Genomic DNA, 17,965 nt, shown 5'->3' on the forward strand with positions numbered 1-17,965 from the left:
AGGATTGCATTGGCTTTTTTGGCTGCCACTGCATAGTGTTGGCTCATATTTAGCTGGTTGTCCACTAAGACTCCAAGATCCCTCTCACAGTCACAGCTATTAAGCCTGGTTTCACTCAGTTTATATGTGTACTTTTGGTTTTTCTTACCTAAGTGTAGGACTTAACTTTTTTCTACATTTTGTTAGATAGGGCCCAGTGTCAAGATCTGTCAAGATCTCGTGGTATATTCTGTAACTTGACCAACTAGGAGATACATTATATGCAGTGAACTGACATATAAGTATAAGTATAATCTTTATTGTCATTGTACTTAAATACAACGAAATTGGTTTTAACCTCACTGGTGCAAAATTATAACAGAAATTAAAAAAAGAAAGGAAAAAAAAACTAGCATGTGCATGGAGTGATTGTGGTTGTATTTAAAAGTCTCACAGCCCAAGGATAGAAACTATCTTTAAACCTGTTTGTTCGGCTGGCTACACTTTGATGTCTTCTGCCTTATGGTAGAAGTGCAAAGAGACACCGACCAGGGTGTGAATCATCTGTGAGTATCTTCCTTACTCTGCTAAAGCAGCAAGATCCGGAGATGTCATCCAGTGTGTCAGAGGGTAACCAATGGTTTCTTGTGCTGAATTGATCACCCTCTGTAGTGCCTTCCTGTCCGCAGCTGTTAAACCAGTATACCATACTGTAATACAATATGTGAGGACACTTTATATGGTGGACCGATAGAAAGAGGTCATCAGCCGTTGTTCCACCTGATTTTTTCGCAGGTCTCTTAAGGAAATGAAGTCTCTGTTGGGCCTTTCCAATCACCATGTAGAACCTATGATGCTGAAATAAAAACAGAAAGGTTGCTGTTACAGTAGACTTCTACTCACCTTTACATTACTCATGTAAACTTTGTGACCTTCCCAGCCCACTTTCGACCAGCAAAGTCAATTGAAGAAGCCAGATTTCCTTAATGGACTACTGATAGTACAATATCAGCCGTTAGGTGTATGCATTCTTGAATCAAGTCTGATTTCTAGTGGATGCAATGTGGATGTTGCTTTTGTGCAACAATACAGAATAGGCTTGCCTGCCCCTGCCCCAGAGGTGGGTTCCTACCAGTTCGGCCTGGTTTGGACGAACCGGTAGTGGTATGTCGGCCTGGGTCACAGAAACAATCCCCCAGTTGCCGCTCGCTTGCTCGCCCTGCCCAGTCTCTGCTCTGCAGCTTGCCTGCCCGAAGCTTTGTGCCCCTGATCTGTCTGCCAGGTAAGCCTGGCTTAGCTAACTGCCCCTGCCTGCTTCCCCGCGGCCTGCAGCCCTGCCATGCTTCCCTGACTTCCACGTGGTCTTCCCGACATCAGAGTGGCCAACTTGCAAAGGCAGGCAAGCGGAAAGTCGTGTGAAAGGCAGGCAAGCATGTCAGGGCCATGGGGAAGGCAGCTAGCAGCTAGCATGCTTGCCTGCCTTCCACATGGTTTTATTGGCAGTCCCTCATGCTGGTTTGCCTTCCGAGGTCAGTGTCCAGCCTGGTGGCCCTTGGTGGAAAAGCAGACACTGTGCTGGGGCTGAGAGGGGCAACAGTACTCCGGAAAGGCAACTGGACATCTCGAGGCTGCTGCACATGTGCCTGCCCCGTTTCTGCAAAGACAGAGTTCCTGCTGCAGGGCGATCCAAGAGGGGAGGGGGATGCTGCAAAAAAAGCTGACTTCCACTCGGGCCCGCGTATCTCCCGTGCCGCCTCTGCGGGGCTTTGGACTCTGAAGCAGCCCACCAGTTTTCCATCCGGCCACCTGCCTGCTCTCTTTGCAGATTGGCCCGGCCGCCTGCTGGGGCCACTCTGAGAACTCAGCCCATGGAGTCCGGCGCTCTGGGGGAAGGAGACTCGGCTGCAGTGCCACTTCCCACTGGTGAACAAGCAGAGAAAGAGGCAAGGAAGCCACTGGCGGGTGGGCGGCAGCCCTTCATGTGGAGAGCGGGCCAGGCCTGGCCAGGCCACCATGGAGCCCGTGGTGCTTTCCCTTCAGCCTGGGTGGCTCTGCTTCATCTTGGTGAAGACCAGGTCGCCGCACTTGTAGTGGGCCGCCATTTGCTTTCGTTTTACGGTGGGAGAAAAAAGCGAATGGCAGTTCTGCGGCAGTGCTCCGGGAGGGCAGGCGGACGTCTGCAGCCCTCCAGGGAGGTAGGGTGGCGAGAGTGGTCCCTTTCAAGCACAGCACATGGAGACAGTGGCATGCCAGTTGCTGGGGAGGTATGGTGATTGCTTGTCCAGAGCCGCCTTGGTGGGGGCTGCATTGGCCTTTCCGTCTGCGCCATGTCCCACTCTGGCTAATTGCGCAACTAAAAGTGCGGCGACCTGGTCTTCGCCAAGATGAAGTGCTGCCACCCAGGCTGAAGGGAGTGCCACTTGGTCCGCTCTCCGTATGAGGAGCTGCTGCCCACCCCCCTGCAGCTTCCGCGCCTCTCACACTGCTTCTTCGCTGATGGGACGTGGCCAAGTCTTCTTTCCCTGGAGCGCCAGACCCCACAGGGCGGGTTCTCGGAGTGGTGCTGGCGAGCGGCTGGGCCAATCTGCAAAGAGAGCATGCAGGTGGCCAAGCAGGAAGCCAGTGGGCTGCTTCGGAGCCCGAAGCCCCGTAAAGCCGGCACAGGAGACACACAGGATCAGGTGGAAGGCAACCTTTTCTACAGCATCCCCCTCCCCTCTTTGGATCAAGGGGGGGCTCTGCCTTTGCAGAAACAGGGCAGGTGGTTTGTATGGAGGATTGGTGGGGGGATGCGCAGCCCTCCAAAGATCCACAGTATGTACATTGGTGCTGGCTGGCTGGTTAGCAGCCTACTTCCTTCCCCGCAGCCTTGCCATGCTTGCCTGCCTTCCACGCCAGCTTCCCAGAGACCCCTCACGCCCACTTGCCTTCCAAGGTCGGCATCCAGCCTAGCCCGGCCAGTGGGTTGGTGGGCAGCCCTTGGTGGAGACACAGCCATTGCTCTGGAGCTGAGAGGGGCAGCAGCGGTGGTGCTCCGTGAGGGCAGGTGCTAAGTGGATGTCCCGGGGCTGCTACACATGTGCACTGCCTGCCATTTCAGCCCCAGAGCAGCAGCTGTGTCTCCATCAAGTGCCGCCCTCCCTCCTGGAGCATTTTCTTCCCTCTCCCACTGCCGAAGGAACAAATTTTCCGCCATCCTGCTGGTCCTATGTGCGCAGTTCTGGGATGGAGGAGAGACCAGGCAAACTCTGCCCCCACCGCCACTGCTGGGCGCATCTGCGCAGGAGAACTCCCTGGCATGGCACAGTTCCAGGATGGCGGAGAGCCCAGACAAACTCTGCCTCCATGGCTGCTGCTGCCCGGCATGTCCTCATAGAACTCCCCAGTAAGGTGCAGTTTCAGGACGGCGGAGAGTCTAGGCAAGCTCTGCCCCCACTGCCACCAATGATGCTGCTGCCGGGCGTGTCTGTGCAGAACTCCTCGGGAAGGGCTCTGTCAATGTGCCCAGACCAGGTGTATGTGTGTGTGTGTGTGTGTGAGAGAGAGAGAGAGAGAGAAAGAAAAAGAGTAAGAGAGAAAGAAAGGAGAGATAGAGAAAAAGAGAGACAAAGAAAGAGAAAGAATTAGAAAAAAAGAGGAATGGAGAGAGAGAGAGAGAGAGAGAGAGAGAGAGAGAGAGAGAGAGAGAGAGAGAGAGAAGAAAGGAAGGAAAGAAAGAGAACTTATGACCACAATTGAGCCCAAAATTTTGGTTGCTGAGCTAGTGTTGTTAAGTGAGTTTCACCACATTTTACAAGTTGGGACATGCCCACCCTGTCACATGACTGCCAAGCCACACCCACAGAACCGGTAATAAAAAAATGAAACCTACTTCTGCCCTGCCCCCCATTCTTCTCTATATTCATTACCGGTAGAACTGATAAGGAAGATATAGAAGTAGATAGTATTTAGAATCAACCATCAACAGTTACAGAAACTAGCAGTCAAGATTTAGAGGTAGTCCTCGACTTATGACAATTGACCCAACATTGATGTTGCTAAGTGAGACATATGTTGTGAATTTTGTGCCATTTTACAACCTTTCTTGCCACTTAAGTGAAGCACTGCAATTATTGTTAGTAACAAGGTGATCTCATGACCTCAGGACACTGCAACCATCATAAATGTCAGTCAGTTGGCAAGTACATGAATTTTGATCACATGACTGAGGGGATGATGCAGTGATTCAAAGTGTGAAAAACGGTCGTAAGTTAATTTTTTCAGTACCATTGTAATTTTGAACGGCCACTAAATAAACTGTTATAAGTCAAAGACTACCTATACATCACAGACTAGCACTTGGTGGACAATCCTGAAGACCTAGTAAAAGATATTCAAATACTGATGTGCCTTTAACTACAAAGATCAGAATAGTACAATTCATGGTATTCCCTATGACACTCTACAGAAGTGAAAATTGGACTTTGAAGAAGGAGGATAGGAAGAGTAGTGATGCCTTTAAAGTTGGTGCTGAGAATGCTCCTGAGAATATTGTGTACAGCCAAGAAAACAAATCAACACAGACTTTTCACTCAAGGCACAACTGACTAAGTTTAAATTATCCTCCTTTGGACACATTATGCAGAGCCCTAATTCACTGAAGAACATTTTATGCTGGGAAAGGTGTAAGGAAAGAAAAAGAGGATCATCAGCAAAGGTGGATGGACTTTTACAGTGGTGATAGATGCACCATGGAAGACCTGAACATACTAGGTTAGGGAATAGATTGTCATGGATGAAAGGTACTGTGTTTCTTCAAAAAGACCACCCACCTTGAAAAGAAGCTCTATCACATTTTTGAGTGCATGCAATCAAATTAAGTCCCACCCACAAAATTAGCCCTAATTAAGACCCACCCACCCCGGGATGCAGGGGGTGGGGTGAGGCACACAGGTTAAAAATAAGCTAGGGTGGGGATGAGGGCATGGAGCTGCCCTACTTACCAGGTCTTGCACACCACAAGACCTGCCTTGCCGTCACTTGCACGCATCACCTTGGCCTCTGTTTTGTGTTCAGATGCCTGCCGGAAGGCACCTGCAGTTGATAACAGAGCTCTGGATAAATCTGGAGTTCTATTATCGGCTGCAGAGGGCTTTCCAGAAGGCATCTGAAGGCAAAATAGAGGCCAGAGCTATGCGTGAGTGACGGCAAGCCCGCAGATGAAGAGGACCAGCAGCAGGCTCCTGCTGGGTGGGGCTGTCAGTGCCACTGCTGCGAGGTGAGTTAATAATTAGAACCCTCCAAAAAGAAGGCTTAGCCATTTTTTCAGGGATCAAAAGAAAATAAGACCCGGCTTCCTTTTTGGAACAACACAGGTATGTGGTCACTAAGACTTGGTGGTACATAATCTCTCTATAACCAAGGGTTTCAAAGTGATTTCCCATCCTGGGAGTAGGTAATCCAAATTGGAATAGACAGTGAATGGATAAACCAGAATTTCTACTTGTCAATGCAGCAATGGTATTTCACTATTACTTTTAAAATATTAGATTCTTACTCAATTGAGAAACATGGTGAGGGAAATCCCCCCACCCCCCAAGAATGAAATATTTTACGTAATATTAAAAAGGCAGAATATTATATTTCCCTAAAGGAGAAATGGAGAAACATGCTCTGAAAGACAGAAAGCAGTCCCAAGTCTTTCTTAATAGCCCACAGAAGATGCCAGCACTTAAGAGATAAACAGCTCATTGAAAGAGGAAGACAAGTATCTAGATAGCTCTATTCAAAAGCAAAGCAAATACTGCAGGCAGAAATCCATTCAAAACAGGCTATTTTGAAACTCCTTGGCAGAATGGTAGGATTAGAAAGCAACTCCTCACCCAAGATCCAACACAGGACAAAAGCCATTAGCCACAATAGGAATTGCCCAACACCCTTTCAGAACACAAGCGCCTTCATTGCACCACCCTCAGAACAGTTCAAACTTCAAAGTCACAGAAACCTATAAAGATCACTCATTCAACCATTTGTTCAGCTGACCCAGAACTGCACAGTCTTTATGGTTCTGTTCAATAAAACAACTTTCCAATCAGCCTCCATGTTGTTTCCAGCTTCTTTCTCCCAGCTTGGAACTGAACCAGATGGATTTTTCTTCCAACTAGGGAAAAATACACCAGACGAGAAAATAATTAAACAGAATACCTTGCAATTAGCAATTTGGGTTATAGAGCAATAGCTAATTTTGCTAGTTTTCCTTTTGTACCTTCCTTTAGTTTCTCGAGTAAGGAAAAGGACTTGCTGCTCTTGCAAAAACTAGTTATTAAAAAAAATGCTCAAAAGCACTATGACAGAGATCTCTCTCTCTCTCTTCCTATGCCTTACTATCCCATATCCGTACACCCGAACCATATTCGTTTTTTCATCTTAGTTTAGGATATAACTCCAATCTCGAAGCTTTGCCTCGAAAATTGCTACGAGAAAAACCCACCCGTTTGAAAAAAGACAGCAGCACTTTCCCCTCTTGCTGCTCTATGACGTCAAAGCAGCTGCGTCTGCGCAGAACAACCACTTTTCGCTTCCATACGCCAAACGCGTATTTTTTGAGCTACTTGTGGGAGGGGCTTTGTGCAGAAGAAAAGAGGGAGGAGGAGGAGTGGGTGAGGGACACCCCCCCCCGGCCCTCTGTAACGAAGGGTGCGCGTGCTTGCTCTGGGCGGTTGCGTGACTGATTAAAAAGGTGGCGACTGGGACAGGAACGGCGCGCGTGCTTCGTTAAACGACTTATCGCTGTCGTCGGCGCGTGGTCGGAGACTCGTCTGCCTCTCCCTTCCCCTCCCGCGCGCTCTCGTTCTGTCCCTGTCGTTTGTGAGTGTGCACCAGTGGGGGAGGGGAGCGAATGAGGAGCCTCTGCCCTCCGCCGGTTCATTTTTGTATTCATCTCTTCCATGGTTGCTGCTCCACCCCTCTGGCTGGATAGCCTTTGCCTGTTTCGCCGGGGTCCTAGAAAAGAAAAAAGGCTCGCGGCGGAGGGGGTGGGAAAAAGGTGACGACCTGGCGGCGGTAGCAAAAGGCAGGCGGGCGGGCGGCTGAGGCCCAGAGGAGAAAGAAACGGGGAGCGGCGGCAACTGGAGAAATTTTCGGCGTAGCCATTGGAACCTCCGGGACGGATTTGGGCTGTTCGGTGTGAAAGGACTGGATTTAACGTGGTGTGCTGTTTGGCGGCGGCGTGGTGTGCGGGTTGCGCGGAGGGGATCCTGCCGGCGCCCCCTCCCGCCTCGGCCGCCTGCAAGGATAATTCTGACCTATCTGGACCATGGCCGACGACGACGTGCTGTTCGAGGATGTCTATGAGCTCTGCGAGGTGATCGGCAAGTAAGTGGCTGGGATGGGGGTGGGGGGAGGCAAATGGGCCAGGAGCGGGGAGAGACCCAAGCAATCGGCTGCAAAGCCTACTCCCCGACGGAAGGGAGGAAAGAAATGGGATAAGAGATGCTCGGTTCCGTTCCCACCTGAGTTGGGCCGCCGCCGTGTCTTATGCGAGGAGATGAGGCCAGATCCTCGTTGCTGGAACGGCATGTTATGACGAGTAGCTTCATCGTGGCGCCCACGCGACATCACAGGATAGGAGAGGTGATCTGATGTGGGTTTTTTTTGTCTAGCTTATTTCTTTCATTCGCCACAGTTAAATCTTTAGTGAGGTCTAATGTTGTAATAAATCCGGTTTTGCTCTGCTTTAAAATGCATGTACATTTATATGACAAGTTGCTTATCTGGAAGGGTATACCAGGAAATATGACCCTGGGTCCTCCCCCTGGTTTTGTTGTAGTGTCCCTAATGCCAGATACTTTATTGTTTTTTGCTACATAATATTCATCTCATTGGCAAGGAATTGGCACATAGGTAAATGGTCAGTTTCTTCCTAGATCTGTCTCAAAATAATGACTGCAAGAGATATTGGCCTTCTTACTCATTATGCAACTTTTCAAATTAATGTTCACTATTTGCCCAAAAGTGAAGCTGCAACAGTTGCTAAAATGCCTCTGCTTCATATTTTGAATGTCCAATTTGGTAGGTTGTTTGAAAATGGCAGCTGAAGTTTTCTGTTTTCATTTTTATTTTATTTATTTACTTGGAAATTTATATTGCCGCCTATTCGGAATGGCAACTCAAGGTGGCTTACAAGAATATTTAAAGCCTTATATAAAAACAAAACTAGTAAAAGAATCATAAAATACATTAATAATAAAATAAAATAACACCCCCACAACACATTGCAAGAGCCATTTAATGGGTTCCATCCCGCTCTGCGTTCCCCAGGCCCACTGGCAGAACCAGGTCTTCAGTGCCTTACCCGTTATTCTAGAAATGAAAAATGCAGTTAATTAAAGTAGCAAAATAATGTAGCTCATTTTGTTTGTTGTCACCCTTCCCCAATACCTGCTTTTGGTTTGGGGAGCTTGTTCTAATCAAATGAAATGTCACTAAAAAGGAAAGTTAAATGGAAATGCATGATAATAACTTCCCTTATTATAAGTGAATATGTTTTACAAGTTAGATGTTTTTGCTCCTATTATGATTTAATGAAATAGCTTTTAATTTATGTTCTGTTGTTACTGTAACTGTTTAAATTCAAAGATTTAGTGTGGAAAAATAATTTTAATATGAATTTTGTTAGGGTTATTTTCATGAAAGTGTTGTGCTATGTTTGCTTTATACAGTTGGGTCTATTTAATGTGTTGTTACACCTTTTGCCAAATATTTAATTTTTACTTTATTATACAACATAACGATACTATCTCACTTTTAATTTTTAACAGCAACTTTCTCTATGAGAAGAAATAGAGTTCCTAACTCATGGTAATTTAGTATGAGCCTAGAAATTTTGGTCAAATATTTATGATTTTTTTTTCATAATTATGGCATTCTTTTTTCTTTGGAAAATAAATTAAAAGTAATACATAGATTGTGTGGCAAATATATTTTATCAACTTTTTTACAGGGGTATAATGTTGAGATCATAGTAGTATTTATCTGCAAACTTACAGCCTTTGGCCTTACTGATTTAATATCAATTTGTGCAATTTTCCTATTCTGCCTGTTATTGTAAGGAAGTTCAGATTAAATCAAACTGGACCAGGTCTTTCAGTGATAGCCTCTTATTTTTGGGAAGAATATTTTTTTATTCTATCAAGTTTTTTTCATATATTCTTGTTCTCTATAAGCTTTACTGTGAAATATTATATGGTGAAATGCAAATGGGATGAATGAAGAAATGGTAGATTTAATATAGAGTAAACCATTAACTCCTTGGTACCAAAAATGGTTTGAAGTAAAGAAAGTTGCCTTAGTGATTAACAGGTCATGGTATATTTGGCAAACATGTCCCTAAACTGAGATTAAAAAATAATTTGGTGTATTTTCTGAATACAAGCCACATTTTTCAGACTTAGCATCTTTCTGATGTTTGGACATTTTGGCTTGATATTGAAGCACTATTGATATATAATTTACATGAACTGCATAGAGTGCTTAGAAATTATCTGTCTAATAATTACTCTCTTGAAGCCTGGTGTGTGTGTGTAGTATATCACAGAAATGAGTTCACTCCCTCATATTTTATAAATATTTAAGTATATCTTTTCATGTGACAACACTGAAGACAACACTTGGCTGCAATGTAAAGTAGTGAGTATACAGCTTGTATAACAGTGTAAATGTGCTGTCCCCTCAAAATAACACAACACACAGCCATTAATGTTTAAACTGCTGGCAACTAAAGTGAGTACACCCCTAACTGATAATGTTCAAATGGGGGCCAAGTAGCCATTTTCCCTCCCTGGTGTCATGTGACTCATTAGTATTACAAGGTCTCAGGTGTGAAGGGGGAGCAGGTGTGTTAAATTTGGTGGTATCACTCTCACTCTCTCATACTGGTCACTGGCACATCATGGCAATGAATTCTCTGAGGATCTGAAAAAAATGAATTATTGCTCTACATAAAGATGGCCTAGGCGATAAGTAGATTGCCAAGACCTGAAACTGAGTTGTAACATGATGGCCAAGACCATACAGTGGTTTAACAGGACAGGTTCCATTCAGAACAGGCCTCATCATGGTCGACCAAAGAAGTTGAGTGCCTGTGCTCAGCATCATATCTAGAGGCTGGCTTTGGGAAATAGACATATGAGTGCTGCCAGCATTACTGCAGAGATTGAAGGTGGTGGTGGTGGGGTAAGCCTGTCAATGCTCAGACCATACGCCGCATGCAGCATCAAATTAGTCTGCAGGGCTCCAGAAGGAAGGGTCTTCTAAAGATGATGCACAAGGAAGCCCGCAAACTGCTTGCTGCAGACAAGCAGACTAAGGACATGGATTTCTGGTCCAATGAGACCAAGATAAACTTATTTGGCTTAGTTGGTGTGAAGCGTGTGTGGTGGCAACCAGGTGAGGAGTACAAAGACAAGTGTGCTTTGTCTACAGTCAAGCATGGTGATGGAAATGTCATGGTCTGGGGTTGCATGAATGCTGCTGGCACTGGGGAGCTACAGTTCATTTAGGGAACCATGAATGCCAACATGTACTGTGACATAACTGAAGCAGAGCATGATCCCCTCCCTTCAGAGACTGGGCCGTAGGCCAGTATTCCAACAGGATAACGAACCCAAACACACCTCCAAAACGATCATTGCCTTGCTAAAGAAGCTGAGGGTAAAGGTGATGGACTGGCCAAGCATATCTACAGACCTAAACCCTATTGAGGATGTGTGGAGCATCCTGAAATGGAAGGTGGAGATGTACAAGGTCTCATAACATCCACCAGCTCTGTGACGTCATCATGATGGAGTGGAAGAGGAAACCTGTGAAGCTCTGGTGAATTCTATGCCCAAGAGGATTAAGGCAGTGCTGGAAAATAATGGTGGCCACACAAAATATTGACACTTTTGGCCCCATTTGGACATTATCACTTAGAGGTGTATTCACTTTTGTTGCGAGCAGTTTAGACATTAATGGTCCTATGGTTATTTTGAGGGGACAACACATTTATACTGTTATACAAGCTGTATACTCACCACTTTACATTGTAGCCAAGTGTCATTTCTTCAGTGTTGTCACATGAAAAATTATACTTAAATATATACAAAATGTGAGGGAGTGTACTCTCTTCTGTGATATTCCACCCCTCTGTGTGTGTGTGTGTGTGTGTGTGTGTGTGTGTCCATTCATGCTCATTATCTGTCTAGTTCTCATTTTTAATATTGTTCCACCTGATATAAAACATTTTACATGTTACTGAGCCCAAAATAAATGCATATTTAAATGTTTAAAGTGCAAAATAGCACAGAGACCAATTCCCAGCATAATTTTGCATTGCTTTGCAAGACTTTAAAATAATTATTTCAGAAATTATGTATTATAACACTAATCTAACTGAATAAGATCATAATATATGTTCCTCTGCAGCAAAGCAAAGACCATGAAAGCATAGATGATTCTGGGATCTCAGTCTTTTTTCCAGTTTTCATAAATAAAATTTCCAGTCTATTAGCATTTTATTTATATAAATGTCTTGTGCTACCGGTAATGGAGAAATGGACAAGCTATTTGGATAGTTGAAATAAAGTTAACCTTTGAAACCTTACAATTTGTGGCGCCTGAAATGTGCCAGAAATGGCCTGAGTAGATATAATTAGTAATAACTATACATTTGCCCAATCTGTATTGTAGGAATAATTGTGAAATTGCTTATGTCAAAGCCAAATCTAAATTCTGTAGCCTTGGAAAATGCTTGCTCAAGAATGGTCTTTGACCAAAATTGGAAAAACAGGGAAACTCCACATGAAGGGGAAATAATTAGGAAAATCTTGATCTGCGCTGAAATGGATAAATTGACGTAGGAATTGAAGAATAAAGTTGTATCAGAATATTATAAGATCTGGGATAAATTTTATCTATGGTTGGAATATAAAAGGGAAAGCCCAAAATAGGCATTACCAAGATTCATAGAATAGAGACTAGAATTATGCATGAAACGATAAAAGCAAGAATGTACAAGATAAACATAAATGAGCATAGCTGGAAATATGTTACTTTTTCCCTTTTTGTAAATATGGTATGGATCAAATGTTAAAAAAACAGGGTGGCTACAATGTATAACTGAATATCTTAGCATGTATGGCATAGATACTGCCAGGACGGTTTACACTGTGTCCAATGTTTTAATTTATGTTTAATGAAAAACTTTTTAATTAAAAAAAAAGAAAATGCTCAGATTCCATTATATAATTTTTAAATATGGCTTTAGAATAAATGATAGTAAACTCCAGGCAATTTTAGATTAGTTACATATATCCCAGAATTGGTTCAGAATTGAGTTTTGGACAGAAATTGAATTAGTGGATTATTGATACAGGGATTAGATAGTGAAGAGTTTGGCCCTTTTGGGGCCTTGTAGTCATAGTATCTGTTTTAACATTGCTTCCAGATTGGGGTTTGATGCCCAATATGATGATAGTTGTTTCTCCCAATATGATTAGTTATTGCAGGATTTCCGGGTAACTTTATGATAGCTGAATTTTGAAATGTCTCAGAGTTCAGTTTTGATCCCCTCTACTTACTTTTTGACATCTAAATCGTGTTTATTATTATTTATTAAACTTAGCCAAATAAATCTATGGATGTGGGCTAAAATGTCATTGTGATTCTTGGATTTTTTTCTTGTTTCTAATTCCAGTTACTTTGGGAATCTTGAATAGGAGTTTGAGCAGTTTTAGGGTCGCTCATGTGATTAAAATGTAGGTGCTTGGCAACAGGCATGTATTTAGGCTGTTGTAATATCCCAGGGTTATATGATCACCATTTGCAACTTTCTTGGCCAGCTTCCAAAAAGCAGTCAATTGAGGAAGCCAGATTTGCTTAATGACCATGTAACTTAACTGCAGTGAATCACTTAAATGTGACAAAAAAGATATAAAATGGGATAGGGTGATTCACTTAAAACGGACTTACTTAGCATTGGAAATTCTGGTCCCAGTTGTCATAAGTCAAAGACTATCTGTATAGCTCCCTATGGAGAATTTCAAGGTTTTACATTGCTGGATGTGAGAGGTATGTGCAAAACATATTGAATCTGAACTTATTTGAATTGAAATATTCTGTTCTGAATGCAAAATAAGCTATTCTGATCAATTTGGAACTAATTTGAGTTCAAAATACCCATTCATTTAATACAGGTCACAGAAATTTTGTAATAATTGTGAATATTCCTCACAATTGGTATTTAATAATCTGCTTTTGGTAGTTTTGTTTTGGTACCTTTGAGTCAGTGTTTAATCCTGGTGACTGCCTAGACAAGTGCCTGTATCTTTCTTGGCAGTATTTTCAGAAGTGTTTGGCTCTCAAAAACCAACCAGGAATTAAAAATAGAAGTAGTTTAATTTTTTTCTGATTTGGATTTATCAACTGCCATATTTTTTTTTTGCATACCTACTTATATATCTTTCTGGATAATTTTTCAATGTTCTGATGTAGAATTTGGCTTGATACATTAATTTACTTTACAAATAACTTTATAGTACTTTTGTCTAAGTCAGTGGTTCTCATCCTTCCTAATGCCGCGACCCTTTAATACAGTTCCTCATGTTGTGGTGACCCCCAACCATAAAATTATTTTTGTTGCTAATCTATAACTGTACTTTTGCTACTGTTATAAATCGTAATGTAAATATCAGATATGCAGGATGTATTTTTATTGTTATAAATTGAACATAATTAAAGCATAGTGATTAATCACAAAAACAATATGTAATTATATATTGTGAAATATTTATTTCTAATTACAAATAAATGAAATTTTGTCTTGAAGCATAGTGTAGCTTTGGTTTTTGTTGCCTAAGTGTTAAGAGTTTACTTTACTTCTACTCCCCTCTTCTTTGGGGCAGCCCCTCAGATATTGGAAGACTGCTATCATATCACCCTTAAGTCCTTCTTTTCATTCAACCAGACATACCCAGTTCCTGCAACTGTTCTTCATATGTTTGAGCTTTCAGTCCCCTAATCCTCTTGGTTGCTCTTCTTTGCACTTTTTCTAGACTAGAGTCTCCACATCTTTTTTATAGAGGTAGCCAACATCTTGTCTGCTCCTAAATTTTGGGTCTGAAAAGAACCACATTCTGGAGGGTGGACAACCTCAACTGCTATACAATCATACACACACATACACAGAGACACACAGTGGCTTTATTCCCACAGCCTCCTTAACTAAATTGCCTGCAGCTGCATTCACAAACTTGCTTACCCTGCCTGGATGGATCTTCAACCTAGTTTGGGGTTGTTTGCAGGAGTGCTCTTAACCTTGGTGATGGTGGTAAGCTTAACCTTAATTTATTGGGCAAACGTTGTGCATTGTTTGTTTTTAATTTTTTTTTTTTTAAAAGTTTTTTATTTTTTCTTTCAAGTTCATTCACAAATATACACTCTTATAATTACCATTAATTATATCATTATCATTAATCATTTATAGTTATTTTCTTAAAAATATATAGAATACAGTTTGAGACACTTTCTTGCCACCCCATTTTATTTTGCAACAACCTTGCTCCTTCTATCTTCTCGACCTCCCTTCTCTTCTTCTTTCCTCCTCTCCTTCCTTCTTCCCCTCTCTTTCCTCCCCTCCTCCTCTCTTCTCCTCCTCCTTCCCCTCTCTCCTACTCTTAATTCCCCTCTCTTACTTCCTGTGCTTTTACCCTTTCTTCCTTTTCCTTCTCCTCCTTTCTCCCTTCTTCCCTGCTTTCCTCCCCTCCTCCTCTCTTCGCCTTCCTCTTATCCTCTCTCCTACTCTTAATTCCCCTCCCTTACTTCTTCTGCTTTACCCTTTCTTCCTTTCCCTCCTCATCTTTCCTCCTTTCCATTGTTGCCCTTGCTTATTTACTTTCTCTGATGGGTTCTCGGGGTGGCATTTCAGGAAACCCAACTTTATATTTTCATACATATCATTTTCTCAGTTACATTTTATATCTAATAATAATTCCACTTGTATCATTTTTTAAATTGTTTACTTGCATTGCATTTTTTTTGCTCTTTTCCTTTGTGCATGGTTTATGGTACTTTTAGCAAGCAGGTTTTCATTGTGTGAATGGGGCCAATTCAGGCTCCTGAGCTTGGCTCTTGATGACAGGTCTGGTTGTGGATTTAGATATAGTCAAAAGTACCTGGCAGTGGCGTGGAAAATATAGTGTGCACGCCGCGCATATTTACAGCCTGGGGCAGGACTTAAGCCCCTTCCTCCCTCGCAGAAACACTTTCCTGCCATTGCAAAATCTCTGAGACTAATTGTACGGGGTGTGCACGTATGGTTTTTACTGCGTGGAGCCACAGTGATGTGCTGCGTAGCCGGCAATGACTCCGGAGCCCACCCACAGGGGATTTCAAGGAACGCGAGGTGGAGTCTAAAGTTTAGAGTTGCACTGGTCTCCCTGTGAAACAGTTGTTTGACCCCAAAAGGGGTCGCGACCTACAGGTTGAGAATCTCTGGTCTAAGTGATGAGCCATGCTTTTAACTACAGTGTAACTTCAGATAGTAGAATTTTCCCTCACATTTATTATTTTAGCTGGCATTAAAATAATTATCTGCTACTTTATGGTAATGCTCAAACTCTGTTTAATGTTAGTAAGTGCTCAAACAATACAATAATTGGTTTTTAAAAAAATTTCAGATAGTTAACTGCTTCATATTCATAAAGAACCAAAGGCATAGATATAGAATAGGTTGAACCTGGCTCAATAGCAATAATTGCAAGAGGGATCTAGAAGTTCTAGTAGACAACTACTTAAATATAAGCCAGCAATGTTCTGCAGTAGCCAAAAAAGCCAATGTAGTCCTAAACTGTATTAACAGAAGGATAGAACCAAGATCACATGAAATGTTAGTACCACTTTATAGTGCCTTGATAAGATTACACTTAGAATAATGCATCCAATTTTGGTCACCACAATATTAAAAAGATGTAGAATCTCTAGAAAGAGTGCAGAGAAGAGCAGCAAAGATTGTTAGGGGATGGAGGCTAAAAATATGAAGAGCAGTTGCAGGAATTGGGTATGTCTAATCTAGTGAAAAAGGACTAGGGATGACATGGTAGCAGTATTCCAATATTTGAAGGGCTGCCAGAAAAAGAAGGGCCTCTATTCTCCAAAACGCGAAGGCAGGACAAGAATCAATGAATGGAAACTAATCAAGGAGAGAAGCATTCTAGAATTAAGGAGAAATTTCCTGACAGTTAATCAGAACAGTTAATCAGAACAGTTAATCACTGAAATGCCTCCAGACGTTGTGGGTGATCCAACACTGGAAGTATTTAAGAAGAGATTAAACAGCAATCTCTTTGACTGCGAGGTAATGTCTGATAGGGAGAGCCTACTTTCTCCTACTCCCTTGGATAGGGTTCTGCACTCGTACCCACCGTGGCGGGGCCCCACCCAATGGAGGATCAGGGTCCTTTACTTTCAGTGGAGATGCGCGAAGTAATCGCCAAAGCGATCTCCTAGGGCATTGCCGAGGATTTGCAGCAGCCTGAAATGCAGCCAACTGCAGATCAGCCAGAACAACAGGCCCTCAGACTCGCATGGAGTGGACTCTCCTCCTCCTCCATTGATAGCTAGTGCAGAGTCAGTATGGGAGGATGAGGACCATGGGGACCAAGACTTTTCCACTTGATCCCTGACAAGCCTGCCTTTGCTGGGTTATTTAAACCCACCTTGTTCAAGTCCATTTTGTTTAAGGCAAAAATTTCCACTCATATGGAGGTGGAGACCACCCAGAGCAAGGGATTACTGATCTGACGGATCCCAGTAAAGGGCTATTTGATGAAAAGATTCTGGCACGAAAGATTGTTCCCTCGCCTAAGCTTTTCAAGGACATGGTCCAATGCCAATGGGTGCAACTGGGGACCTTAGCTACTCCTGGGGGCAATGATAAACATGTGTATTTGGTTCACCCCAGTATGGAGGAGATGTTGAAACTTCCAGCTGTTGACCCTCCAGTGGCAGCACTTACCTCATTGTCAGTACTGCTACATGACCTATTGGAAGGCCTCAAAGAGGAGGATAAGAGGGCTGAATGGGCTTGTCATAAGATTCATCAAGCCGTAACGTGGGCCATTAAAGCGGCCACCTCCGCTTCATTTTTTAATAGCCTCTATAGCCTGGTTTCGTCAACTGCTCACCAGGTTTCCCCCTGGGGATTGCAGACTACGTACCGACGTAAAGAAGATTGTGGCCGCAGTGGAGTATTCGGTGGATGCCACCCTTAATGCAGCAAAGTTCACTTCACACGCCATGGCATCCAATGTTACTTCTCGCCATCTCTAATGACTTCGCCATTGGAACACAGACATGAGATTCAAGTGGAAGCTAGCATTGGCTCCCTTCAAAGGGGGTAAGTTGTTTGGAGAATCTTTGAACTCTGTGCTAGTGGAGAACAAAGACAAATGGAAGGTGATGCCTTCTGTGTTCCGCAGACCTGATCGCAGGTCTCCATTTTCTTCCACAGGTAGGCTGTCTGATCCACAGCCCAGCACATCTTCCTTTAAGCATCCGTACCCACAGGGAGCGGATCACGCACAGGACAGGCAGCCATTTCGGGACAGGGCCTGACATTAGCCTTTTTCCTGACGTCCATTTTGAGGGGGGTCTGGGAACAGACTGTTCCATCGAAATAAGTGACCACCATCCCAACCCTCCCAATAGGGGGGCGGCTGCAACTCTTTGCCACCTGTTGGGAGGAGATCACCTTGGATGCACGGGTCGTTCAAAGAGTGCAACTGGTTTAACTTTAGAATTTCTCTCCCCCCCCATCCACTGCCCAATCCCCAGATACCCCACCAAGAAAAGCCTCATGGAGGCCGAGATTCTTTATCTGAGGGAAATCAGGGCCAGAGAACCAGTCTCTTTTGGGCAGGAGTGTTGGGGATTTTATTCCATCCTGTTTCTGGTTCTCAAGAACTCGGGTGGA

The 17,965-nt window shown here is 43.4% G+C and overlaps 1 protein-coding gene and 1 long non-coding RNA gene across 24 annotated transcripts in view; one reads left to right on the forward strand and one right to left on the reverse strand.

Annotated features, from left to right (window-relative positions):
• Positions 1–213: 213 nt before the first annotated feature.
• LOC148044429 (uncharacterized) lies at positions 214–7,579 on the reverse strand. Of its 3 annotated transcripts, none has more exons than XR_015697535.1 (3): positions 7,470–7,579; positions 6,001–6,118; positions 214–835 (listed from the first exon to the last, which is right to left on the reverse strand). It is a non-coding gene; the product is annotated as an uncharacterized LOC148044429 (long non-coding RNA). The 3 variants fall into 3 exon arrangements; XR_015697536.1 differs by lacking the exon at positions 7,470–7,579 and adding an exon at positions 6,449–6,530; XR_015697537.1 differs by lacking the exon at positions 7,470–7,579 and adding an exon at positions 6,224–6,438.
• Positions 6,634–17,965, forward strand: part of CASK (calcium/calmodulin dependent serine protein kinase) — a 333,687-nt gene continuing 322,355 nt past the window's right edge. For all 21 annotated transcript variants that reach the window (XM_087721747.1, XM_087721750.1, XM_087721748.1 and 18 more), the window contains exon 1: positions 6,634–7,332. In XM_087721747.1, the coding sequence (XP_087577873.1) occupies positions 7,274–7,332 (59 nt within the window). In that variant the 5' untranslated portion in view covers positions 6,634–7,273. The remainder of the gene's footprint in view (positions 7,333–17,965) is intronic.

This window comes from Thamnophis sirtalis, unplaced genomic scaffold (genome assembly GCF_051295495.1).
Source record: "Thamnophis sirtalis isolate CommonGarterSnake01/CBP01778 unplaced genomic scaffold, rThaSir2_p1.2 scaffold_8, whole genome shotgun sequence".
Taxonomy (NCBI): Eukaryota; Metazoa; Chordata; class Lepidosauria; order Squamata; family Natricidae; genus Thamnophis; species Thamnophis sirtalis.